Source organism: Wyeomyia smithii, chromosome 3, assembly GCF_029784165.1.
Source record: "Wyeomyia smithii strain HCP4-BCI-WySm-NY-G18 chromosome 3, ASM2978416v1, whole genome shotgun sequence".
Lineage (NCBI taxonomy): Eukaryota > Metazoa > Arthropoda > Insecta > Diptera > Culicidae > Wyeomyia > Wyeomyia smithii.
This window is the reverse complement of record NC_073696.1, coordinates 228,864,282-228,891,908: the sequence shown is the minus strand read 5'-3', so window position 1 is coordinate 228,891,908 and position 27,627 is coordinate 228,864,282. Positions and strand designations below refer to the sequence as shown.

The 27,627-nt window shown below is 38.6% G+C and overlaps 1 protein-coding gene, 1 long non-coding RNA gene and 2 other non-coding genes across 6 annotated transcripts; 2 read left to right on the top strand and 2 right to left on the bottom strand.

The window, feature by feature from the left end:
• Positions 1-2,564: 2,564 nt before the first annotated feature.
• Trnad-guc (transfer RNA aspartic acid (anticodon GUC)) lies at positions 2,565-2,636 on the bottom strand. The gene has a single exon. It is a non-coding gene; the product is annotated as a tRNA-Asp (tRNA).
• An 8,202-nt stretch (positions 2,637-10,838) lies between these two features.
• Trnaa-agc (transfer RNA alanine (anticodon AGC)) lies at positions 10,839-10,911 on the bottom strand. Its single transcript has one exon. It is a non-coding gene; the product is annotated as a tRNA-Ala (tRNA).
• Positions 10,912-12,786: 1,875 nt separating this feature from the next.
• On the top strand, positions 12,787-16,565 carry LOC129732169 (uncharacterized). 3 transcript variants are annotated; one of them, XR_008729194.1, is made up of 5 exons: positions 12,787-13,293; positions 13,354-14,101; positions 14,163-14,508; positions 14,598-15,294; positions 15,353-16,565. It is a non-coding gene; the product is annotated as an uncharacterized LOC129732169 (long non-coding RNA). The 3 variants fall into 3 exon arrangements; XR_008729193.1 differs by having other exon boundaries at positions 13,354-14,508; positions 14,598-15,141; positions 15,201-15,294; XR_008729192.1 differs by having other exon boundaries at positions 13,354-14,508.
• A 1,774-nt stretch (positions 16,566-18,339) lies between these two features.
• Positions 18,340-25,815, top strand: LOC129729964 (putative uncharacterized protein DDB_G0277255). The gene is made up of 2 exons (XM_055688895.1): positions 18,340-20,674; positions 21,762-25,815. The coding sequence occupies exons 1-2, from the start codon at positions 20,370-20,372 to the stop codon at positions 22,696-22,698; spliced, it is 1,242 nt and encodes a 413-aa protein (XP_055544870.1). The 5' UTR covers positions 18,340-20,369; the 3' UTR covers positions 22,699-25,815.
• Positions 25,816-27,627: the final 1,812 nt, after the last annotated feature.

The following is a 27,627-nucleotide window of genomic DNA, read 5'->3' as shown; positions in this document are numbered from 1 at the left end:
ATAACTAGTCGCAGTGGAAAATGTACCCAACTGGAAAAAAAAGAGTTATGAAAAGTACTTTTAATAAAAATACTAAGGAATTTAATTAATTCACAAATCATTCCGCGGATTAATTAATTGAACAATAATTAATTGAACACGGTTATTTAGCCGTGATGAGGTATCCTTGCGAAAAGGCGGGGTCACGAAGATAACAGAATGACAAACGAAACACTTTCGATAGTGTACTGTGCAGGCCCCGGGTTTGATGGGGGGCAAAGGGGGCAAATGCCCCGGGCCTCCCGATTTTTTTGCTCGTTATCTTCCACTCGAACGTTACCTCTAAATGTTCTAAGAAAAGAGGACCATCTAAATCCGGCCCTGCGACTATGGCTGTCAAACGAACACTAAGAAGATACACTATTGATCTCTGTCGTTGCAATGGCATGTTTGCTTCGTTGTTTTAGCGATTATTTTTCTTTTTACAGGCTTCTGGCACAAAACTGTAGAGACAAATTTTAACTACCTTTAGTTGTTCTCTAAGGTGCCAAAAAGCACCGTTTGTATTTTCTTGCTCAATATATCTGAAGCTAAGGGCTCCAACTGATTAGATAACAATCTGCTTCTTACATGCTTCAATCAACATTTTATGACTTTCAAATGAAATTCCAATTTTCCACTTACATTTTTTTATTTTTGTGCAAGCACTAAAAATAATAACTTAAACTATACTCATGATATTATTTAAACAAAAAAAATATTGTATTGGTTTTTTGTTAAAACTTTGTGGTTTTTCTTGCTATGTTAAAAATGAATTTGTTTGAATTGGTTTGCTTATAATTGGAAATTTCATAAGAATCAAGAATTATTGAGTACTAACTTTTGGTAAGGTTTTTGCTGGAAGAATATTCATTTGTTTACAACTTAGGTTAGAGACGCGATAAACTGCAGATTGAAAGCTGTCTGTAGTAAAATAGAAGTGAGAACATTCTCAGTTCTGTAGTATTATAGTGCTTCTGATCTCACGAATATTTTTTTTAAATATTATTTTCTGATACGTTTCATGTCATAAGTACATTGAAAATAATTCTCCAACATACCGCGACCTAGATGTGTTCATACTTATTACCGAATCGAATAGGTACAAGTTGTAAAACCTTTGAATGTTCCTCAATGTTTGCTAATTCACTTTCATGAGGATACATAAACATATTAGCAGAGATTTCCAGTAATGAAAAATGATAATTCTTGACTTGATGCACGTTGCATGTTTTGGACTTGATGCAATGGAATTTATCACATTTTTCACCCGATTTTATTATCATAAAACATTTCATTAAAAAAATGTCAGGGTGAACTGATCTTCTATTACGCTTCAATATTTAGGATATTTTTCATAATTCTGTGTATCATTCTGGATGCAGTTTACATTAAAAATTCAACCGATGCACAATTTTACATTTTGCTGTTATCGTGCGAATAATTGAATAGTGATACAAATGTTGATTATAACCGCATAATATGTTCGGAGAAGCTTCAAAACATTTGAAAACGCATCTTTTGATGTAGAAAGCTTGGTGATCAATCCTCCTAAAAGTGAGATAGAATATTTACTTTTTCATTAGATAAAGATAGACGCTTGGTGTCTTAGGCAAAGTATTAGGTGATCTCAAAACAAGAAACTTTACAGAAGACATCATGTTTTTATCTCTTACCTATTGCAAGCAACATAAAGTTTTCTATGAGAAGGCATTAAAAATCGTTTTTTACATTTTAAGATTTTTCTGGTTGCAATATGTGAGAGATATCAGCATGCTGTCTTCTGCAAAGTTTAGTGTTGTGAGAACATCTAATATTTTGCTATGGTACTGGTACTGGTACTGCGCTACAAAAAGCAAGTAATTCATTTTACCAATTCAAACAAAAACATATATATAAACATAAACTTAATTGTAATTTATTTGCAACTTTACATCGGTTTTTTTAGGTTTTTTATTTTTTTAGGTTTGTTCAGAAAAGTTTTAGGCAACTGAATTATCTATCTAAAAAATGTTTTAAAAAAATAGTGATGATCGATTTTTTATAGTCACTTTTTGTTTTTGAATTTTTTTTTTAGTACAGGATCTCAAATTGAATTTTTTAAATATGTTTTATAAAAGCTCAGACAGTTTTCTCAATTTCATCCCTTGAAAACTTTTCTCTATCTTTTGTCCTTATTCAGATATATCGATTTATGAAAAAACAACTGCAGCTTTTCTCATATGTTTATACAGATAAATTTTCCAAAAAAAATTAAATCGCTGATTTTACGTATTTAGTTATTTAGTTATTGATTTAACATCTTCAATAAAAAAAAAATTTAAAAAATTCCCGATTTTATCACTTTCCCTATTTTATCACGCCAAAAATCATCAGGGTGAGATATAATCGGGTGATCACTGTAGTGAAATGACCATAATAAGTGCCATAACTCAAACTGCGACGGTATGACGTTGCATTCTCAAGGCAAGCAAGCTACTATATTATTTGACGATAAAGGAGAATTGTTCACGAAAAGCGTAGTGTTAGTCGCAGCAAAAAGAAACCTCCCCGACGGGGAATCGAACCCCGGTCTCCCGCGTGACAGGCGGGGATACTGACCACTATACTATCGAGGACATGCTCTAGATTTGATCTTAACTATTTGAAATAGAGCATTTTTTCCGAAATAAAATGAAATTAAGTTGTCCTCCTTACATGATTTAGTATGTTTAATTGGTAAGGATTTGTCAAATTAAACCGCTCAATTGACTGCATACAAACTAGCAGCAAAATAACTGCATAAGAGTAAGAAACACATTCTTAAAGACAAGCATCCGTTTCAAACTCCCCCGAGCAGAGTAGCTATAAATTCTGACGCACTCGAAACTAAGAAGCTTGCCGACATATCGCATTCTCCTGTGTAGTTCAAGTTTACATTTATTGACAGGTGAGAAAGCAAACGTATACTCCTATATATCGCAAGGTATTTACCTGCCGGCAGCCAGCCGCGCTCGGATTCCCCCAAGGCTAACACAGAGCAAACTTCGAATCCGACTTCCTCTCTGTTGCATTGCACCCTTCGTCGAACTTCCATCGTGGCGGTTTGGTTGGTCCCTTCGAGAAACAGTATTCTCCGGTGCTCTTCCTACGGTGATACCTTCATCATGTACCCGCATCCCTTCACCCTCCACACATCGAGTCGCAATCTACAGCCAGTACAATATCGAGCGCGTCCCGTTCGGTCTCACCAATCTCTCACCGAGTGCCAGAGTGTCGCTCCGGTTCTTGTGTGCAGTGCAGCAGATACTCCATCCGTGGGTATACGGAGCGAGTATCAATCCCATTTTATTTCCACAAATTTAAGCTGGGAAAAACACTCGTCAATATTATGCTTCTCTTCCCTTTCATCCGTGCGTCGTCGTCGGCCAGCACACATGCTTTGCTTCTTCGCTTCACTCCGGGACTTGGGAGAGATTTACGGGATAAAGTGGCTTCCCGATCCCGTATCGTACGTATAAGCTGCTGCATCACCGCATATCGAGCGGACCTTCGTCGTACCAGAGCAGAGCGCATACTTTATGCTAGATGCCTTGTACTATGCACACATTCATATCGTCGTCGTTCAACGCGTCGGGGGTAATGTTCTCGCGTTTTGCCCCCTTGAAATATGCGAGGAAAACTGCCTTTGGTATGAAATCAACGCACTGTGCTTATTTTAAGGACTATCAAGCCGAACAGGAGACAAGACTTTCGATGCCTTGTTTTATGTAGACTGACTAGGAAAGCTTTTGCTGAGCTTAGGAACCTATCTGACATACTGTACTGCCTGTGCTTTAAAACCAATAAAGTGTTGAAATACTACCCAGTGAAAGAGCAAAAAGTTCCGGCCAGTGGCGCGGCAAATAGTGCAACCGTTTCGTGTTTGCAAAGTACGGGGCTATTCAGTTCAGCTAAAAAATGTATCAGTTATTCACATTGGAGATTGTTGATGTTTCAGATTTTTAGTTCAGATTTTTATAATGAATTTTCAAAATGCCAGGTTTTTTTTCGGCAAAATGCTTATTTAACATCTCAAGTTCGTATAAAAAAACTTTGTGTGTGAAACGATCAGTTGAAATTTTAATTATACGCTGTTATCATGCTAGGTTTCACGGAATATTATTTGTTGAAGTTTATTACTTAAATTAAGAATCATACTTTATAATTCATTACCACATTACTAGTGCAGAGACAGTGCTAATTCACGGCAAATAAAAATTGGAAATTCGCGGGTGGTAAAATAAAAAATATTTAGAATTCGCGGTAATTTCGCGGCAATTTTTTTCTTCACCAAACAATCAATTGTTGGTAAAAACATGAAACAACTGTTTTATTTAATTCAATATTCGATATTTTCCTTATTTTCGGTGATGTCTCACGATTTCTGTGCATAACTTACTAAAAGTACATACTGTGTAAAATTGTCTTTAGTCATATTTTGGTGTCAACAGGCCCGTACTATTCAAATTATAGGCTCGCGCTGTTTTCCATATCTACCGAATATCCGGAAAAGGCCTCCCGTTGCCATCGAGGTGCCCATCAATATTCAGTTTCGTCCATGTTGCTGGTTTCCTTGAATTGCGTAGGTTTCAAATCGGAACGTTTCATAATTGACACAAGAATGCTGCTATTTTCCATTACTTTCGTGGCATTTCGTCAATATTCTGAGAGCGGATATACCTATATTAAATTGTATTTTGTGATTTTGGTTTGTTTTACAGAAATTGATTTAAAAATTATGCATGGAGTTCCACTTTCGGAAGTATTGGAATTATTGACCAAATACCACTTTAGGTTATTTTCCTGAAACCGGAAATCGCCATCTCGGGAATGATTTCTGACCTCTGCGTATCATCCTGTTTCTGAAAATACCAATATTGGATGGTATAAAGCCACCCTGTGCTGTTCACCAGCAACTGGAAGTAGTAATCACAGAAATTCAAGATGGTGTGTGATCCCAGATCTGAAAATATCTATATTGGGTGGTATTCGGGTCATTCTACAGTCGTGTACAGTAAAATCTCTTTTTATGAAGAAAGTGAAGATGTTTTGATCACTAAAAAATGTGCTTTAGGTCACAAAACTACGCAAAAATTCGAAAGCCATGATTAAAAGTCAGCTTCTAATTGATATTAGAACCGATATAGTGTGGCCTTTCTCGAAGCTGTGCTTTATGCTCAAAGATCTAGTTTGGGTAAAAGTAAACACATTTTGAATCCTGTAAGGTGATACTATCCACAGTATTACGAAAATATTAAAAATGTGAAACTAAAGAACATAGGGTTTTCTGCAAGAAAATATTTGCAAGTGTTGAACGAAAAACGAACATTAAATAGGAAAAATTCACATGGCATCGCTTGAATTTCGATTTAGAGACAAATTGAGCACTGAAAGTCAGGTAGTCTTGTTTCCACGGTGCTCCCACAGACCGCCATTATAAAAAAAATGCACCAAAAGATCTGAGTACACCATTCGATTTGTTATGACGTCCTGAACTCCTGAAGTCCAAATTGTCGTACGGTGCATTTTTGAGTAATGCCCTTTTGAAGATTTATTTGAAAATCCCACAGTGCACAGTGGTCTAAATTCGAAAAATCGTGATCGTTTCAGATTTGGTCAAAATAATAAATTTTACAAAGTCGTTTCAAAGAATGAATTGTATATTTTTGATCAAGCATTCCAATGAACGTATTTTTACTACCAAGAGCTTTTTGATTCAAAATGACTCTCTGCATCTTTTATAATCATCAGAATACAAATATTTTGAAAAATATTTAAATTAGAATTTTTATAAAAAAAATTAATCTACCATAAACAAATTATTTTTTATTTCTTCATCCTGGACTTTTTTTCAAAAGTTGCGTATTAACGTCAAGTTTCTTAAAAAAAAAAATAAAAAAAAATTCAACTCTTTTTTTTTAAATTGAAATTTAATGTTTATTTTTAATTTATTTTGTTCAAAAAAAAAATTTTTTTTGTACAGTGTATATTTTTTTATAGTGCATTTTTAATTCCCTACAACTCATTTTCAGACAGTTTTTCTATACAACCAACAGTTTCTGGGCTACAATGCTTCGAATAAAACTTATGCCAAAAGGCATACGCCCTTTTAGAATGTAACTTATGGGTGTAAAAAATCTCTCCATCTGTGAAAAATGCTCAGTTTGCTAAGCCGAATACGTGTGCAAAGTTTCATTCAAATCAAATCATCTTGCTCTCTTGTATATTGAAAATTGAAAAAAAAAATAGTTTTTTTGTCTAACTGTTGGGTGGATTGATCGAAAAACCGAAAACGCCAAAAGTAACGCCTACAAGTAACAACTTTGCTGAAGAGATTAAGAACAAAAAATCAATTTTGCACAGACAAATCTAAACGATCGGGCTTAGACCACTGTGCACTGTGAAATTTTCAAATAAATCTTTCCATCAATAGTAAATGTCATGAAATATATTGCTTGAAATGTGTAGAAAATATTTTGGAAGTTATTTCATGAAATGGTAGTTGGAAAACGTGCTTCACAAAAAGTATTCCGTCGTTTTTATATCACTTTTTTGTGCATTACGACCTTTAAAAGGGCATTACTCAAAAATGCACTGTACGACGATTTTGAAATTTTGACCAGAGATTCAGGACGTCAGAACGAATCGAATGGTGTACTCAGCTCCTTTGGTGCATTTTATTTTATAATAACGGTCTGGAACAACGTGGTTTCACTTAGTTTTGTAAATAATATCTCGACTTTAAGTAATCAGATCGTCAGACTCCTATTATTTCATCTCAGATTACTTTCCTGAACATCAACGGACATATTATTGAAAAAAAAAAATCACATGTCATCGCTTTGATCTTCGGTTAAGATACATATTGAGTAAAAAGTCATAAATTTGCATGTTTTGCGTAGTTTTGTGAGTAATATCTCAATTGTTTTTTTTTTGTAGGTAATCAGATAGTTATTATTTTTCTTCACACGTCTTGAACGAATATTTTAGTGAAAAAAAAATCACATGTCATCGCTTTGAATTTTGGTTTAAAGGAAAAAAAGATCACAGAAAGTCATAATATTGCATGGTTTACATAGTTTCGTGAACAATATATCAATTTTCAGGAATCAATTACCTAATATTTTATTATTCTTATTATTATTATTATTTTTATTATTATTATTATTATTATTATTATTATTATTATTATTATTATTATTATTTATTCATCGGGCTGAATGTGTCTAAATGAATGCTTAAGATTAATTAACAAAATTTGATTTGGTTAGCAGATGCAGTAACACATTGTCGAAACAAATAGGACGGCTCGTCAAAAATAAATAAAAGAGCATGTCGTTTAAACTGGTGAACCATCGAAGTTAAAGGCGAGTTGGCAGCATATTGTGTCGAATAATTTCCTTCCTGCAGCATCATTCTCGGTCGCAAAGCTCGCGTGGGAGCATAAAAACCAATCTGTGACAGAGGATCTGGTGCAGCGTACTTGCCAGTCAGTAATTTGGAGAATTAAAGGACTTGGGACACATGCCTCCGTCTATCTAGCGTGTATATGCCCAGTAACCGACAGCAATCTTCATACGGTGTTAAAAATTATTGTTCTCTCCAAGGAAGCTGCCTTAGCGCAAAACGGACGAATTTACTGTTGAACACTTTCAATTCTGTTTAACCACATTGTCTCGTGAGGACACCAAACAACATTTGTGAATTCTAGTGTCGAACGAACGATGGAACAATACAGCGCTTTAAAACAAAGTGGATCGTCAAATTCGCTTGCTATCTTAGAAATGAAGCCAAGACTCCAATTTGCCTTATCGATCGTAGCCGAAATGTGAGACTTTATAATTAGCTTCTCGTCAAGTATAACTCCGAGATCTTTTACCTGGACTACTCTATCCACGTTTACTGTAGAGATTTCGTAGTCGAAGCGGATAACATCCCTGGTTTGATAGTAGCTGATGACACAACATTTCTCCACACTCAGAAACAAGCAATTTCTCATACACCAAATAACCACCGCCTAATCACTAAGTAGATTTTCAGACTATCCGCAAAAACACAGTCTTCTACCTCGGTTTGTATTGGTGCGTCGTTTATTTACAAACTGAATAGCAATGGCCCAAGATTGCTACCCTGAGGTACACCAGAACTACTTATAAATGGGCTGGAACGGCAGTTATCAAGCTGTACGAAAAGTTGCCTGTCCACGAGGTATGTCTCCAACCATTTACAGATTCGCGTAGAACAACCCAACTTGTTTAACTTTTTTAAAAGATTTGTATGACTAACTATTGTGTCGACTTGAGCTTTTTCACTCATATTTTTCGTGCCAAACCATACAAAATCTACCAGGTTAGTTTCTACGGACCGCTTCGGAAAAAACCGTTATCTTAAATGTCTTTCCCGAGCATCAACGAACATTTTCATGTAAAACAATCTACATGTCACCGCTTATTCATTTGATTTATAATGATTTCAAGTGATGGTGATTGCTGTATGCCTCAGAAACGGAAGGAATAATATCAATAAGATCTGCATTACGGGATTCCATCTTTTTATAGTAGATAAGATATAAGCTTTCCAAAACAACATTAGTGTTTACTAATAAAAAAAAACAGTCTGAAACATGGGAGTGAAACTAATAAGTCGGTTGAAATCGCGTCAGCTTTTGTTGTCTAATTCTAACATAGAAAAATGCAAAAAATATGTGTATACGTGAGTTCAACAAAATTCGAGATTTATTTATGAAATCTGTCTATATTTCAATGAGAGAGCACTGAAGAGAAAAATTTCATATTTGTATATCTTTGGTTCCATAAACTTTTGTCGAGGCATCTGAAACATGCCCTAGATTATTTAATCCTCGCTCCGCGGAGAGAGATCAGTTTTGTTTCGAAATATTTGCTTCGAACTCTTATTATGCATCAACTGCATGCACAATTAGTACAAACAGTATTTCAGGTAAAAGATTGATCTGTACTCTAACTGTATTTAACAGCTTCAGCGTTTAACATTTCGAGCATAATTGTTTAACTGTAATCAAAGATTAGATGTCAGGTGATGCCATACCTCAGAAGCATATCAGATACCTCAATTATCTCCTTCATTATTTTCAGTTCAGTATTATTTTCAAGAAAATTATTCAGTAAAAATTCTACGCAAAAGCACAATATGCCAATCTATGAACGAAGCTTAAACCCATAGTGTCAATAGGTACTAGCGCTTTCGTCATCGGCTACATGAAACAAAAGCGAAAAAAAAAAATTTCCGTAGAGCTCAAACTAGAAAAATATGGAAAATTCTAGCTTTTCAACCGTTCCTCCTATTAGTTTTGGTGCCCTTGGTTTGGTTAGAAGTGCATCGTTTAGGTTAGAAATGCATCGTTTAGTGAATAAACGAATATATTGATAATTTGTACGAAGATCTCAATTCGCACAATATCTCCTATTAGTTTAGGCTATTTTTTAACTTGTTTTTCACATCATGACAAATGCAAGAGAATTCGTTTTTTATATTGAATTCGCTTGGATTGGCTATGTTTCTACATAAAAAATAATAAACTGAACAACAATTAACCGTGCTTCAATTTTATGATGAGTTTTTCAGAAAAACTAATTTTTCACTGAAGGTGGATAAACTTTTGTTGCATACTATATAATTGCTATGAACCGGTAAATGAAAACAGTGTTATTGTAAAAAGATTTCCGTTTTCCAATTAAGAAGCATATGTAAAACAATGATTTTACTTATAAGAGATGTTAAGTACAAGCTAAAAACGAGTTGAGCTGCTACAAAGAATAAAATAAATTCACAGAAGAGTTGTGCGCAAGACACAACTGCAGATTTAGAAGAACTACTCAAGCTTGTTTTTGCATTTTTTTTATGGAATCCGAGTCCAGGGGTTGATTTTGTAAGCATCGTTTCGGTTCCAGCTGAAGTAGATTCTCGGCCTCTGGGCATTACCCTAATTTCAAAAATGGGTCTGATCTGATGGGTCAAAATGAGGCGTAATTTCGTTATGGTTACATGTGATATTAATAGTGAAAATGCAACTATATTGGTCCACTCGTGATGCATCACCCTCTATGCTCTGCATGCTTACGTGTCGTTCGGGTTTCCCCCACATACCACAAACCTAGATCTCTTTCATTCAGTCACTACTGATGGCGTCTATCTAGACGATAGGGGAGATATGTAACGTTTCGTAATGTCTGTCGTGAGAAGTTCTCTGTCGATTCAACTCGTTACATCAAACGACCGATGAATGCTCGATGCTCTGCTGCTGGCTGCAACTGTTCCGCTCAAAAGTGTAGGAGTAACTGGCAAGCGTCAGTGTATTATCTCATCGCGAAACAATCAAATCAGATTCTACGTCGGGATCGATTATGGCTGTTTAAATATTTGCGAATGGGTTTGGTTGGACGAAATTGATTCACGCGAGGGTTGAGAATTGATTTCAATCTTTAGTGAAATGTGTTGACAATTAATCGTAGCTAATCTGAACCATCTTTGAGGAGTGTTTTGAGGTCGAGATTTTTATTCAATTTTGAAATGAAAATTAACTACTCAGTGGGAAACTTTGTAGAAAACATACTGCTATTTATGGCTCGTATAATCTATCAGCTCCTATTGAAGACATTTCTCTCCAACTGCTTAGTTATTACTCAACTCACTAATCAGATGTGTACTTTTTGGCGCAGGATAATATTACCAAGTTTCTATGAACCACGTGATGTAAAAATATCAATTGGAATGGATAGAAAAGAAGCCATGCAAACTTGTTACTTGTCAAAAAACAGCCTTGGAGATGCGGGGCATCGATCCCCGTACCTCTCACATGCTAAGCGAGCGCTCTACCATCTGAGCTACATCCCCTTGCTACGCCCTGAATTGAATAATAGTGTTTGTTGAGTAGTGGGAGTGCAATGAATTAAGCATAAACTTTGAGTGATAATCCTATTCACAACCACAGCGCATTGTTTCATAGGTGATCATTGTCAAATTATGCTCGTATTTGTTACCATTTTTACGCCTGACATGAGCTATCGTTTCAAAATTCATGCATCGGATTTCGTGTCAGCCTAGTGAGCAACAACACAAGCGGGCAGGCAGCAGTGCCGAGCGGAAGATTTTATTTATTTATGTACAGCTCCATTAGAAATCGTTAAACATCTGAGCGAAAAGGGCGTCAAAGTCAGGGCAACCGAAAAGGATAAACTCATTAGCATTTTTAAGTCGAAAATAAAGCTTGCCGCTGGTGCTGGTGGTGTCTGTCACCGATGGGTGTCTGTCTACCTGTTGTTACGTGGTGGATATGCTCAGTACCTACTTAGTAAACTCGATCGTTTTGAGTACCGAACAGCACAGTGTAATTGCTTTGATTGAACGTCAGCAGAAGCATGAAACACAGAAAACAAATATACTGCAGTGCAAGGCAAGAAGGGAAAATACATAATCAATGGTAGCAGATGGGGCGTTAGGTAAGTTTTTTTCCTGTTGTAGTCTTTGTTGCTGATGGCCTAGCATATTGTACACCTAAGTGTAACACGTCCTTGCATTCTTTCGAACTGCTCTGCCAACCGATCTATGGATCGCATACACGCTCAGCATTTTTGTAGGCTAAACAAATCCATCAAACCATATTACATGCTCTCGATACTGTTTGCCACTGTTTGCTTTCTGTTTTCAGTCTCCAAAATGTAAAGCATTACCTATACATGCGGGCTGATTCGTGTGCTCTCAAAATATACACGCACAGTCCGATATTTGATTACTTCTTCCTTATGTTCTCGTGCGCGGTATACGGGCACCGTCGTCGTGCAATCGAAGTTGGTTGTGCGGTGTACAAAATTCGAAAGAGGAAAAAAACGTCACCGAGCACACGACGACGGCACGGTATGCGAACGAAACCAGCGAGCGAGTGAGTGAGCGCGAGCGGCATCGAAGTAGCCGCTTCCGTCGTCTGTCGCGTCTTCATCCGCGCGTTCGTTTCCATCTGTGGCTTTTCGATTTGCTGCTCAGCAGCAGCAGCAGAAACGGCGTAATCGCTGTGTTCGCTTATTATTATTCCTAACCTCGAACTCGAACGGAGAATCACGTACACCAATCCTCCAGAAAGAAAGAGCAAAACTGTGCTGCGAACGACGTCGCGACTGTAGGGTGATGTGGCATTAGTAGACCAGCCTGGAAAAGTATCACAAGTGGACCACATGCAAGGTTGCTCCATTATTTTCTAAAAAAAAACATATATGTACAAATGTCAGAAAGTTCCATTAAGATTTTTTCAAGCAATGTTATTAGTAAAATATCACAAGTCAACACCGACGAAAAAATCTAGTTTTTTAACCTTTCCCGTGAGTTTTGGTGCCCCTAGCCACCAACATCTTTTCGACGTAAGTTGACTGATTTTTTCACTGGCTAGAGGCACCAAATTTTACAGGAATTGTTAAAAATCTATAATCTTTCTAGAGCAACTATTTTGATCTTTATGGCAGCATTTTTTCGCTTTTGTCGACCAGTGTGATTAATGACTGGTTTTGGTTATAAAAAATCGACATCTTGATGTTAAAAACAATAGTTGGGATCTAAAAGTTGAAGTAGATAGAATATGATGATTATGTCAATAAATAAAATTTTATCAAATTTGTATCACTCACATAGTACCTAGTAGCTTGAAATAAAATGTATGAATTTCGACTTTAACATAATCTTTGTTTATTTTTATTTCAGCAAACCAGATTGGATATAATTTGATCAATTCAATTGGCTAGGTTTCGTTGATTAAAATTGGATATTTGTCACCGTGATGATCAAAACAATGTAAACATTCTATATTAAGTTTGATGTATATTGTGCAATATCCTTGAAAAGATATAAATACGCAATTACAAAGACCCTAGGGAAATAACTACCTTATTTGTCAGTATTTTAAGCTATGAATTGATATTCGGCTGCATTGATATTGCCAGTAAGGTATGTAACAATATTCGACACAAGAAGATGATCATTATGAAGGCGGCCAAACATAATCACGATCCACGATCAACGATCGGATACAAACTTGTGTAGAAAACAAAACTGTATTTCGCTAAGGACCGGCTACAATTTTGACCCAAGAGGAAAAATCTGGACTGGAACAATGGTTGTTCGATATGCAGAAACGTGGTTTCTCCGTGACCAAACCAATGCTGTTGAATATTATAAGGAAGTACTTGGACGCAATCCCTAGAACAAAAGAACTTTCGGAGCACGTCCCAGGTAAGATTCTCCATTATTAAAGGTTTAACAATTCAACGTTACGAACCTTTTTTTTGCTAGGTCGAACATGGATGTAACTGTTCCTTTAACGTCAGCTGAAACCTGCGGCTGCGGACTCTGGAATTTGTGACTCTGTCTGACATAAACTCCTGGTATGAAAAGATTGAATCTCATCTGTTTGCGCAAGGATTTATGGAGATTCTGCAAGATCCGCAGCGCATCATAAATGGAGCTGGGACATCATTCCAATTGAATCCCAAAAGACCGTCAAAACTATTCAAAGTAGCTTCAGAACCTCAGGATTTTATTCTTGGGATAGGAACGCGATTGATCTATTCAAATTTTTGAGGAAGACAACCGCTGGTCTTATTACAGATTCGATAACTGAACTAATTCCAACTGAACTAGACCAAGAATCTTCAATATCCTTGAATCAACTCCAACAAGCGAAAAAAAACCTTGAACAGTGTGTAGTAGCCATCGGTTGTACCAGGATTATGAAATACATACCTAGACATACCTAGACAACGAGAAGGATTCAGCGTTATTCAGGATTTTTTTGACAACAGGTTATTTTTACAGACGTGTTAAAAAAAGTGGAAGAGAACGTGAGACAAACACACTCTATCTTAGAAAATATCCTCGGCAAATTTGTTTACCGATATCAAACTATCATTACACCGAGATTTCGTTCAATCAATTTATTGTAAGAAACCTTGGCATTTGTGTGCTGTGAGCTTGGTTTGTATGTCTCGTTGCTGCTGTGTTCGGAGATGATGTTCGCCATGTTAACGCCGAGTATACAAACGTGCGCGTATGTGAGACATTTTCATAAATCCCGATCATTGACACTCTTAAATTTTTACTAGGAAACCAAAAAGATCACGAACTATTGGAGGAACACCAGACTTCATGCCAAGGTATAAACCAGTACGACTCTTTTCGATCAATAGAAAAAAACCCGAGCAAAAGTGATTTCACCGAGCTTTCGAATGTAGTGCGGCTTAGTTTGTATCAGGATGACGTCGAGTTGGACAATGCGTTGAACTTATGAGCACGCGTGTATTTTAAGGTTCAAAATTTCCCGGAAAAATACAATAGTTCACCGAAAACTATTTTCCCTGTTATTTATTGCACATCTCTGGATGCCCCATGGCATGGGTACAATTCGCAATCAACAATACCATCTGGAAGAAAACCGAAACAACGCAACAGGTTAGTAAAATGTGAATACTGAATTCTGGGTGGAAATTTGTAGGGAGTTTTGGATATTGACATGACTCAACTGATTTTTAATTTTCCAGAGAAGCGATGTTAACAACATCCGAAGGTAGGACCATTTGAGAGAAATTGGAGTAAAATAAAAATAGCAAGTATTCATATGACAACATATTGTGGGATTTTCAAGTAAAATTATATCAAAAGTTACTAAAATTGCGAGTTGCGTAATTTAATTAAATTTTTGCAGCCGTCCCAAGACTCGACAAAAATCTTTTCTACCTTTCGAGCTACAATATTTTTCTTTTCAGATTGAGGAATTAAAATTTCCCGCTGCTTCAGCATTTGACGGACAACTGGTATGTTAAGTAATTTATCGCTCTTACGCTGTTAGCTAAACCAAACAAATGAGAGGTGTTCAAACTTATTTCTATTGAATAGGTAACAAGTAGATAAAAAAGTCCAGTACTTGAAAAAAAGCTTACTGTCATAGTACAGTATGATATTTGTTATTCTTGTGTGTATGAATTTTGCAAAATATACACTTCAACTGATATTTGGGAAAATTGGATAAACTAGCAGTGTCACATTTTGACCATGTATAGGAATGTGTACAAAAAATGCATGGTGGTAAATATCGAAAAAATATTAACAAGAAAAATCTAACATTTTAATTGTTTTTTTTTTAGATTTTATCGCTCAGTATCGTACCTGCTAAAAATTCTGCAATAGGATCGAAACGATCTCGTGATGAAAAAAATACGATGGTGAATTCACTGAATGGTATTATTGATTATATAAATATTTTTATCTGAACTTTTTATCATTGAGAATTATTCAGATGCTAGTCGAATGACGTAAGAGGGCAGTGAGTCATGCAATCCTCGTGTATCTCTGGGTGCTAAATGGCATGGGTACAATAAAATACCGCAATCAACAATACCATTCGGAAGAAAACCAAAACAACGCAACAGGTTAGTAAAATGTGAATACTCAATTCTTGGTAGAAATTTGTGAGGAGTTTTTGATATTGACATTGATGACTTAACTGTTTTTTCCCAGAGGAGCGATATTGACGAATTATTCTTAATAACATCCGAAGGTCGGACCATTTTAGAGAAATTTTTTGCAGCCGTCCCATGACGTTCCACAAAAATCTTTTCTACCTTTCGAGCTACAATATTTTTCTTTCAGATTGAGGAATAAAAATTTCCCGCTGCTTCAGAATTTGACGGACAACTGGTATGTTAAGTAATTTATCGCTCTTACGCTGTTAGCTAAACCAAACAAATGAGAGGTGTTCAAATTTATTTCTATTGAATAGGTCACAAGTAGATAAAAAAAGTTCAGTATTTGAATAAAAAAAGCTTATTGTCATAGTATGGTATTTGTTATTCTTGTGTGTATGAGTTTTGCAAAGTGTACACTTCAACTGGAATCTGTACAAAGAATTTCATGATGGTAAATATCGGAAAAATATCAACAAGCAAAATCTAACATTTCAATTGGATTTTTTACAGGTTTTATCCGTGCTCAGTATCGTACCTGCTAAAAATTCTGCAATAGAATCGAAACGATTTCGTGATGAAAAAAACACGATGGCGAATTCACTGAATGGTATTATTGATTCGGTTGGCTTAAGAAATATTTTTATCTGAACTTTTTATTATTGAGAATTATTCAGATGCAAGTCGAATGACGTAAGAGGACAGTGAGTCATGCAATCCTCGTGTATCTTGCTTGAGCGTCCCAAAGTGAATTTTTATAATTTATTAACGTAACAATAACCAACTCAATTATGCAAACAGGTAGACGTTCCACTTCCTATGGCCAACAAAGTACCATCGTTGATAGTTAAAGGTGAATCACTACGAAGTCGAGGACAATGTTTTATTTCATGGTGAAACATAAATATTCCTGTTGATACGATCACTTCAGATTTCGGAAAACTTTGTCAATGTTTCGAAGTTTTCGCGACAGATTGTGCACCGAGTGACAAACTTTTTTATTTGTTTTTCAGGGCAGCAAATTTTCAGCAGACAAGCTTAAAACTAACGGAGAAAATTTTATTCGTTATCTAACACAAACATATAAGTCAAAATGTTAAGGATACTTTGGAAAGTAAAATACAAAAAATGGAAAAACACGTACCAAGTGAACAATATGTTTTCGTTTATCTTCTCAATAACTTATAATTGTAATAAGCTTAAAATCACTGGGTAGTTAAGCAGACTTAGATTGTGCATTTTTTACCGAGATCAGCAAAAAATTAGGTGTGAAGTAACCAGTTGTGTGATTTCGATTATGTCGAAACTGTTGAAACGATACCGGCTACCAGAGCTTAACCGAAAGAGCCAAAACTCGACGCCCATCCTACAATTCTTGGACATTCCAAAACTACCTTGAATGATCATTGGGTACGTCATCAACTCCAAAACGTACATCCAAGCGCCTATATAAATCAGAACGCCACCCAGTGTTGATTATATATTTGTTAATAAATGTTTGATGACTGTTTGCAAAACTTCTATGGAAAAAGGTTTCAGTGTTTCTATAACTAGTAGATATAATAAGTCAATAAATGAAAGAATTAGGTTACGAAGAATTGTTCTTTCAAATATATTAAGTTATTTCCATTGCTCTGTAAAATCTAATTACTCTTGAAGAACAAATATATGTTTTGGTTGGTGAAATGTGACTCACCTACCTAACACTTCTCTGAAAAAGATATATAAATGCATACATTACAAGGCATGAATGTTTTGCTTCATCAAAAACATCTCGAAAACAGGATAGCTTGCAAATTGTCCTTATAGAACCCTTAAAAATCAAACCCAAAGTTAAACAGCTGTAAGATTGCTACTTGGATTGGTCCACTCATGATACATCACCCTACCGTACACCCATACAGCCGTACACTATCGTCAGCAGGCCGACACTGGCTGGCTGGTTGTTGTTGTTGGTTAGATGGTTGCCTGCCTACATGCCTGCTTCGAAACACGGACTGTGAACAGCAGAGAGAGGAACAGCAACAAACTCTTGTTTCGTTTCGAATGAATACAAAAAAATAGCAATCTCGCAATTCCCTTGCCTGACTACTTGGCTTGGCTTGCTGCTTGCTAGCGAACGAATTTCCCGACTTTGCATAGGCACACGCAACACTGTTCTATTGTAGAAGCTTTTTGATCCAAAAATACCTATACGTCAAATAGCCGAAATTGGCAACATTGTGGAAGCAGTGGACAGCCTCAGTAAGCAATATTAAATTGAATATCTATTTTACACCGGAAGAATTTGGTTAGATTGCAATGCTATAGACATATAAATAACCAAGCGAAGATCCGATTACCGGAAGCTTGCTTGGTGCGCAGCTACGCAGCTAGAGGACAGTTTTGCGTTGAAAAACGAAAATCAAAACACCGTTCGCACAGGTGCGCAGAGGTTTGCGGGCGCGAGAAACTAATCGTTTAAATTTCCACTTAAATGCAAAGTGGCATAGAAATTCTCACTCCGCCGCCTGCTGCTACTGCTGTCCAGCTGCGAAACGGTATCGCGGTTGCTTATGGGTGCGCACCGCCCGCCTTGCGTGCTACCAACCATCCCCCGGAAAACCATCTGGTTAACGTATACCTGACCGATCGGGCGAGCGAGCGACTGAGGCTGAGTGACCTAAGCACGTACGAGTACGGGTACTGTTAAGTTGCTTGCTGGCTAAGCACGGTAAAGCCGCACGCGAACACCGAGCGAGAGTATTCGACCGAAAAGGAAGAACATGAAACAGAGCAACAGACTTTACATAACCAAACAAAAGAAAACTTGTCTGCATCTCAGCTGATTGATGATGGTGTGACCGTATGGTCGATTTCCCGTTGCCCATCTGCTTGCTGCACACGGGGTGAGTGCCGTCGTGTTGACACACCGCCTAGCACTCCCGCCAGCGCTGTAAACATAGTAGAATGAAGGAAGTCGTAAACCGGACCGAAGGCGCACGAAGAGAATGAGTGACTCGTTTGTTAACTCTTTCGCGAGTTCGCGGTGAAGACAAAGCAATATTTGGTGTAAAAGTAGGAACGTAGCGTAGGTAGAGCGCTCGCACAGTGGAGTGGCTGTGTTACTTTGCGCCTCAACACTATGAGAAGTGCGTTCGCATACGTTGACGCGTGTCTCCAGCCTGCATTGTGCCATCGGAGATTGGCAGGCCGGCGGATTATTACGAAGTGAATAATAATCGATTGGTGAGTGACGGAGAGTGAGTACCGCCTGACGATACGTACATTTGGCACGCTCACCAAAGTGTGTGCGGTGGAGGCCAATCGGTCGGTGTACCGAGTCAATGCGAGTCACTCTGGCACTGGCATTGCACGGCTGGTGTTGTCGTCGCTTTCGTCAGTCTCTGAACAGCCTATGAACGAACAGCACGCGGAAAAGTGGTGTTCCTGCGTTGATCGAGGTCGCGTGTCAATTTGATATATACAATTCAACACACAGCAGCAGTACAGCACAAAAAATTGCGATTGGCGGTTTTAAAGAGCAAACAACTGGGTGGCCAGCTGGAACAGAATAAAGGACAATTTTTGAAAAAAAAAAAACAATAAAAAAATACCAAGTGTCTGTTGTACTTAAAGGATACTTAGTAGTGTTGTGCCAGCAAGGATCGATCAGGTGTTGGAACCGGTTCGGTACAATCAGACGAACCTGCACATTCTGGTGCTTTGCTTAGTGGTGTCGAAAGTGAAAACTGTCTTGCCCGGAAGCAGTGCCGTAATTAAAAACCTAAAGATATCTCAATTACAAAATATTTAACAGCTCTCTTCAAAAATAGAGTGCATATTAGGGGCGAACGATAAAACCGCCAGTAACAGCAGCAGCAGCAGAAGCAAGTGTAGAGTGCGAACGGCGGTGTGTGTATAGTAAGTGTAAGCGCGGAAAGCGTAGAGAACGCGTACCAAGCGAAACCAAGTGGCACCAGAAGCAGCAGCAACAGCAGCAAATCTTGTCTTAAAACGGTTAATAAGAAACAGCTAACGGCAAGGTCGTATCTCGTGAAGAGTGGCCACAGTGTCGAGTGAAGAGTAAAGGTGCTTTGCTGGGTGAGAGGAGACAGGTGGGGAAGAATCTGAAAGACGAAAAATTGCGGTTCAAAAGAGAAGAGCGAAAAAAAACTATCCCCTCACCGTCGTCGTCGTCGTTGTCTGCATTATCGCCAACGCCGTCGTCGTTTAACAACTCTGGTGGAAAAGCAGCGCAGGACTGAAATCTATTGTAGCCATTTGAATTAAAATTGAAAGAAGTGAGTGAACGAATTTAGAGCGTGAACTAAAAACCAGTGTGATCGGCAAGTGAGCGAATTTTTGAGACGCGGTGTTGTAGCGGCAGGGGAAGAGTGCACTACTCCTGTTGCGGAAGATAACCAGAATAATTACGGACACTGGGGCCCACAAGCGATTTTACGACCGAAGGGTCAAGAAATATTAAAACAAACTGCGCCAAACGGATTGCTTTGGATTATTCTGTGTAGCATTCACCTACAAAATCCACACCGAAGAAGAGCACCGCGCACTGGTGGATGAGACGACGAGAAGAGTATTGTGAAATCCGTCGTCGCTAGAGACTGTGATTTAATAAAAGAGAAACTATTTGCGGGGCTTTGCGAGTGTGTACCCGCTCCGAATAAGTGGCAGTAGCGCAGCAAATAGCACCGAAAGTGAAGTGCTGCTGGGGGTAAAGACATGCTATAGAGAGACGGAAATACGCACCCGTAGGTTTTGGTTCGTGAAAAAAAGTGCTTGAAACGGTTCAAAAATTATAGTTGGTGGGACACTCCGTTTGCCCCGGGCGCACTGTCGACGCCGCATACCATGACTCTGCCGACCAACAACAACTCCAATGTTGCCGAGGAAGATTCGGACATCTTTGGACCCCCGCACACATCTCCGCCGATCCGACGAAACAGACCGAAAGTTCCGATGATTTCCGCCCAGTTACGAATGCGCGAGGTGCGCAAGCGGATCTTGCAGCTGTGTGTCCACAAGCTGGAACGTATCAGGGACTCCGAGCGGAATCTGCGCCGCTCGGTGTGCATCAACAACACCTATTCCCGGCTGACAGATGACATCCGGCGGGAGAAACAGCACAAGTATCTTATGCTGAACCAGTTAACCAAGTAAGTATGTGGTGGGTTCATGGCCACGGCCGGGTAGTGAGTAAGTTAGTTGGGCACCGATAAGATAGCAGCTAATCAGCTACCAATCGATGCGAAGGGGTTCCCGTGGGACGCTCTTATGTCAACGCTCTCCGTTCGCTACTAGCAGCAGCGACTCTATAGTCACTGGATTACTAGTCTGGCGAAGTGGCAACCTACATTTTTCAATCGAAAACTTGATACCACTGGTAAATGTTTTAGCTACTACATGACACTTCTGATTCGTGAAAAGATGTGAATTCACGCAGTTTTTTTGCGCGGCACGTATCCTCTTTTGAGAACTAGGCCGAGTCTTTTTAGATATGTCAAACACTGCCAGAATGTTTCTCAGATTGACATCCTCGTAATAATAGGGCTCTCCATCTCATCATTACTTAAACTACAAAATTTCGACACTTCAACCAAGTTCCCGAAATTTCCTACGCCAGACTAGTGATCCGGTGACTATAAAACGTTAGGAAGTTGTTTTCGTGGGCAGGTTGCTCACACGCTGCGTGAAAAGAAAAGCACAATAGCTGCGGGAATTTAATTCGGGAAAATGGAGGGCATCCCACACGATTTTCGCAGTTACAGTTTACTTGCGAACGAGAGTGAGAGTGCGCTTCAAAAATAGTGCATGATTGATGCCAGTAAAAGGAAGAGGCAAGCACGGCTTTAACCATGATTGCTATAAATAGCAGGGAAAGTGAGTAAAGGCGGACTCAAAATAGCTAGCCGAGTTGTTGGTCGGACGTTTCGCGTAGGGGTTACGGTATACGGATCGATGTTAAGGGAATCTCTGGCGGCAAGTACGCAAATAATATCGAGTTCGAGGTCTAAACATTGTATATTGCCAGTCTGCTTATCTGCTTATCAGTGTACCAGCAACACGGTCGGGTATAGAGTGAAACCGAGCGGAAGGCCTGGTTTACGTCATGCCAGCTTTGCTGGCGACATTTAGATGCTTCAGTTTATTACAGTTAATCGCTTTTATGATTGATACATCCTATTGACAATTATTAGTTTTCTACAACAAAATTTCTTTTTCTTTCTCTCATTCACCTCGCAGATCTGACAGCAAATCTGATTCTGACAGTGCAAACAACAATAACCTCAATGTCAACAATAAAAACAATGAAAACCTAAACCATAGCAACCATTTGCGAAGACCTTCCGATTTCGCCAGTAGCAAGAGCAACAGTAACAGCAGTATTACGACTAGCAACAACAACAACAACAGCAACAAGTTTACCGCACCAGAAGAATCCAAACCAGCAAAGAAGTCCTCCTCGGTGGATACCGATCTCGAAACGCTAGATCGCGAACTGTGTGCACTGGATGCGGCGATGCCTTTGGTGGATCCGGAAATCACCCAGGGGGCCGAGCAGCTGGAACAGGCGATGGTCTCACGGAAGCGCAAATTCTCCCAGATGGACGACGAGGACAACGACCGGCTGGTGCGGGAAGCGCTCTCTCAGTTCTATCTACCCAGCAATCGGCTTCTCTCCGGCATCGATGACTGTCCACCGCACCTGCTAAGCTCAACCCCGTCGTCAGTTACAGCCCTTTCGTCGCCTTCCTCCGTCGATGCTAAACGTACCAAAGTGGATCTCCTTGACAGCGGCAGTACAGCGCATCATCATCATCATCATCATCATCATCATCATAACAGCGGCAGCAACAATATCACCAACAGCCATCACCACCAACACCACCACCACCATCATCATCATCATCCCTTTCACTCGCTACCGGATCTGAACGTGGCGCTTGAGCTTTCGAGCCAAAGCCACCACCAACATCAGAAAGACTTTGAGGTAATCATGGACGCACTGAGGATAGGAGCGGCGGCTGCCGCTGCCGGAAACGGCATGGCTGGACCGGGAGCGACCGGTTGCAACCTTGTCGGTAACATCGACTCGTGCGGCCAGGCGGCAATGATGATGATGAGCGGCGAGACTGGCAGTGTGTTCCACAACCTGGTGGTGACGTCGCTGGAAACCTGAAAGTAGGCCACGGCTAATAAACTCGGTGGTCGCCGCTGTAGCATCGCTACCTCCCCATTAGTACAATCCTGGATGATCAACAGCAGCAGCAGCAACTTCACCATCACCACCCCTGGCGCTGGTACCACCACCACCACCACCACCAGCGGAAGCAGCAGCAGCAGCCCGGAACGGCAATATCTATTACCGACGACTTTCGGTGACATCTGCTACAATTGCCTTTAAATTGCATTGATCTAAACCCATGCCTGTAACGCGAGAATGTAACATACCAACGCATAGAGCATCATTATTTAAAACACAAGTTCGTAAGCATTACCTATCAGCATATTTATATCATTCTCTTTTTTTTTTTTGTTATTTTGAAAACAACATCAACGCACTCACTGTCGGGGGCTGTCGAATGCTTTCGTAATGGGATTCGCGAGCGTCTGCTTTGATTGCGAAAATCGCTGACACACTAACACAAGCGCGCCTGCAAACCCCGTAGCAGCCAATGACGGCGAATCGTGTGTGAAGCAAACGGGGCAGAAAAACAACCCATCCAAGGCAGTAGTGCTGGCAAAGGCAAAGCGAGGGAAAATGCAAGTGAAAGTGCTAGAAAAACCTAACTTAGAGCGTGCCTTGCTTAGCTGCTCGCGGCTGGGATGGTTTCGCGTTTTCTAGCTGCACCACCTCCGACTCCCCAACACAGTCCCCGTCCTAGGGTCTGGACGGATGGGGAGGCGCGCATAAGACGCGGGTGAAAAAAAAACTAGTTAAAATACCGATCCAAAGCACCGGTTGGGTAATCCGAGTCGTGGCCCTCCCCGTCGTTGTTCGACAGCCGCGCGTAACAAGAGAAGCGAAGATGTCCGACTGTTGTTTTCGATAGATTCTAGTTAGTTTAGCTTTATCGTTGCCAAAATTACTAACGTTTGTCTCCTGTCACAGGATAATCAAACAAAAACACCCTAAACTCGCAAACATTTTATTTTAAATCCTCGTAAGCACGTAAAAAGCTCGCAAACGGAAGCCTGACGGTACGCGGTTTTTGTTTTCCTCTCTTTCACTCTCTTTTTGCTGACCTACAAAATGCTAAGTTGAAGATGAAAGTTTCCTTTTTAGTAGTAGCCAGTGTACGGCCCACAGCGTTCGTATGCATACATGCATACATATGCGCACGTACGCACATACACACCGCGACTGGCAGGCGAACAATTGGAATGGGGGAAAATTATAGTAAACAGTATCTGTGATATTAGACGTTAAGGTGCGTAAGTTAGGGCGTAATTTAGTGATGAAGAGTGCGACCCAAAGTAATTTCGCGGTTCGCAGTAGAGCAACAATAACGCTAGCTTCGTGTTTGGGCAAGCCGCGCCGATTTAGATTGCAGGTTTGTTCATTCATACAACAATCGAACAACAGAAAAAGAAAAAAAAATCAAAACCAAACTATTCCAATAACTAAGCGATGAGCAAGAAAACATACTTGAAAAACCGAAAGCGTAATTTCGCCTTTTCCATTTTATATAGTTTTTCTCGTTGTAAAATTTCTTTGAATAGAGCGCGTTTCTAAATTCGTAGAATTTAAACCATTTAGTGCGAAGGCATGCCAAGTGATTAAAGACCAAGTAGAAAGTGTACACTGTTAGGTTTCAAACTATACTAAGTACCCTTTATACCGAATACTAATCAATAGATTGCATAGATTGGATGAATGTGTGTGTACATTAAATCGAACCGAAGTCGATAGTGAAAGTAAGACCAAAGCATAAAAAAGATCCTCCTCTTTCCAGTTTTTAAGAAACCAATCTTCAGCCAAAATCCAAAAAAAAAAGATAGAATCACGAGATAGTGTACTGTCGAACCGTCGCACACAAACAATTGCCCTAATTCGTTTGCCAATCGACACCGAGGAAGTCATCGTTAAATAATTGTTGAGCAGCAATTTTTTACTTTCTTTTTAAAAAACTCAACTTATCAACAAACCAACCAATCAGGATTGCGCAGCATTCCTCCGGATCTCCTATTAACTGTCTCTCTTCCTATACCTTCCTCGGCTGTCAATATGTTAAATCACACTTTAAAATCAAGGGTTGAGTTTTGTACTTAAGTGTCGCATTTCGAAAGAGAATCTTTGTTCAGGACCAAAACTACTATTCAAACTTCCAAAAAACAACAAATAACTGTAATACAGCATAATAGACTGGTCCCTAGTACCAAGCCTCATAGAAACGAGAGAAGAAGAAAAACCTGTAAAATAGATACCCAAAGTGCTTGAATTTGTTAAATTGAGATGCACCCACTGTAAATTGTAATTTTGTACACCGGAATTCAGTAGCATATTTTAGAATGAGAAAATTAACAACCAACCGTTTCACCGAGTCGCGTTTGCTCCTACCTTCTATCATTTTCCTATTCCTCCACGCGAGCCAAAACCCACCAAAAGCCACTAAAAAAAATCAAGCCAACGTTTGTTCTTCGAATGCCAGAACAAATCAATGATGATCATTGTAAAACTCATTCCGTCGAGGGCGATCGACTCGCAAAAATCGCTAAATGTTTTCCTTCTGCCATTCATTTAGTGCCCTTCCTGATCCCTGTTTCAGCAGTTACCTAGTAATTTCTATTAAAAAATAAGGGCTTCAGTGTCAAAAGTGGCTTATAAATCCTTCTTCAGATGGTAGCCTTATCCTGTTAGAGCGCCTTTTTTGCAATGTTTTTTGTTTAGCCATCATCAGAGTTAGCATAATTGTTAGTTTTGTTTTTTCGTTTTATTATTTCTATTCAAACACAGAGCAAATAGTCTCCTGCTTTGGCAAATACATCATGTGCAACACATCTTTTGTAATTTATTCTCGTTTATCCTCAAAAAAATCTTTCCTAGTTTAATTTTAGATCAGTTTCCACGTTTTTATCTAATTAATTTATGCATTATATTATCGGTTAGTAGCTGTGTACGATTACTAGTAGGATTATTGTAAAACGATGACGAGCGTAAACCCGCTCGTGCTACAATCTAAATTAAATATATGCGAAAAATCTATAAATAAAATAACAAACATATACAAATAAGGACACTTATTGTTGTAGTAGAATTTTATCTTCACAATAAATGTACCTGGAAAATCATAAATACTGCGCTGTTAAACTATTTCCACGAATAGAGCGGAAAAGAAAATGTCCCTTAGATGGAACAAAATCGGTAACGAATGTTTTACCGATCTCTATTTTAAAAATAAATAGTTCTCGATTCTACAGCTTTGCTTCGACTTTTCGATTTACTGTATAACTATTATTGAAGCTTGTAAACACCCTAAACAAGACTACAACAGATTGAACAAACTTTTAACAACTGTTGATTAAGTTACGATAAAATCGCATATTTTCACCGTTGCGCTAAAAATAACGCGCAACCAAAATAGGTGTCGATAATTCAGAATCTATTTTGGGTGGTAATGATCCAGTCGCTAACGGTCGGTAAAATGTATGGAGTTTTCTGCTGACTATATTTAGCAACTCAACTTCTACTGTACCATCTGTCGTACTATGAAGGCTGGGAGAAACTGGTGTGATAGTGTGAACGCCGTGTTTCATTGTGTATGTGTGAGTTAATAATAACTATAAGAAGTCTCAGCACGCAGAAGCAAGAGGCGGAGCCATGCTGTAAATATATTCCGTGGTGGTGTAAAAATAAAATTACCGACGTGTTTGGAACCTCCATGAATTACGTAATCAGTTTTTCTTTTAGGTAGGAAGTAATTGAAAGTAATTAATTCGACTGGTTTGATTTGAAAATAATTAATTAACTAGTAAAATCGACAGTTTTGACTAAACAGATATGATGTGTTTTAACCTTGGAAAGATAAATAAATTACGTCGTATGATACGTCAAATTGTCGCACGACTTTCAAATACACTAAAGTCGCTTTTTACGCGGGGGATACATGCCGCGTAAAAAAAACCGCGTAAAAAAACCGCGTAAATTCCAGAATCCGCGTAAAAGAAACCGCGTAAAAAAAACCGCGTAAATTCCGGAATCCGCGTAAAAAAACCGTGTAAATTCCGGAATCCGCGTAAAAAAACCGCGTAAATTCCGGAATCCGCGTAAAAAAAACCTGCGTTAATTTGACAATCCGAGTGAAGAGAAACTAAAATCCGCGCAAAAAAATACCGCGTAAATTCCTGAATCCGCGTAAATTACGGAATCCGCGTAGAAAACCCGCGTAAAAAGCGACCTTGGTGTAATTGAAAATGCAATTTTTTTTTTCATAAATTACACAAATGAAAAAAAGCGAGATCATCTGAAGTGACCAAGTCTTGTTGAGTATAACTTTCGCTTATACTAGGAGTTCTGAAATACCCCCAAAATTCAAAGTTATGGTTAAAATACTGTTATTTGGACCTTAGTAGTTTTGAAAAGAGAAAAGATAGATTTTAAACTAAACTTAGGTTCGTACTAATTTTACCATAATATGTCGAGTTACTTGAGCCCAAATCATTTTTTATACTTTTTTACCCAATGTTTCAACTAAACTTAAAATTTGCCGCTTATTTTTGAGAAAAAAGTACCTACTGCAAATACACTGGCTTTTTAAAACTACAGTTAGTTCAAATTTATACACTTATGTTCGAGCGTCTTGATAGAAAAATTTTCACTACACTTTTCACTTTTTATTCACTTTCACTATTTAATTCTATCACTTTTCACTTTTCAGTTGCAAATACGTATTTCGGCACTGACATAGTGCCTTCGTCAGTGCTTATTTGGACTGTGGAGAAATAGCGAAACCCCAAGAATTTTATACCTAATTAGGTAAACGACTGGGGCAAATTTTAACTCAGAAAACGTAAACAACTTGAGTTAGGTAGAGAAATGTGCGGCCTGGTGATCCATGCCTTGTCGGGGAGTTTTCGGTAGAAATTTAAAAAGCCAAGAGAAATGATT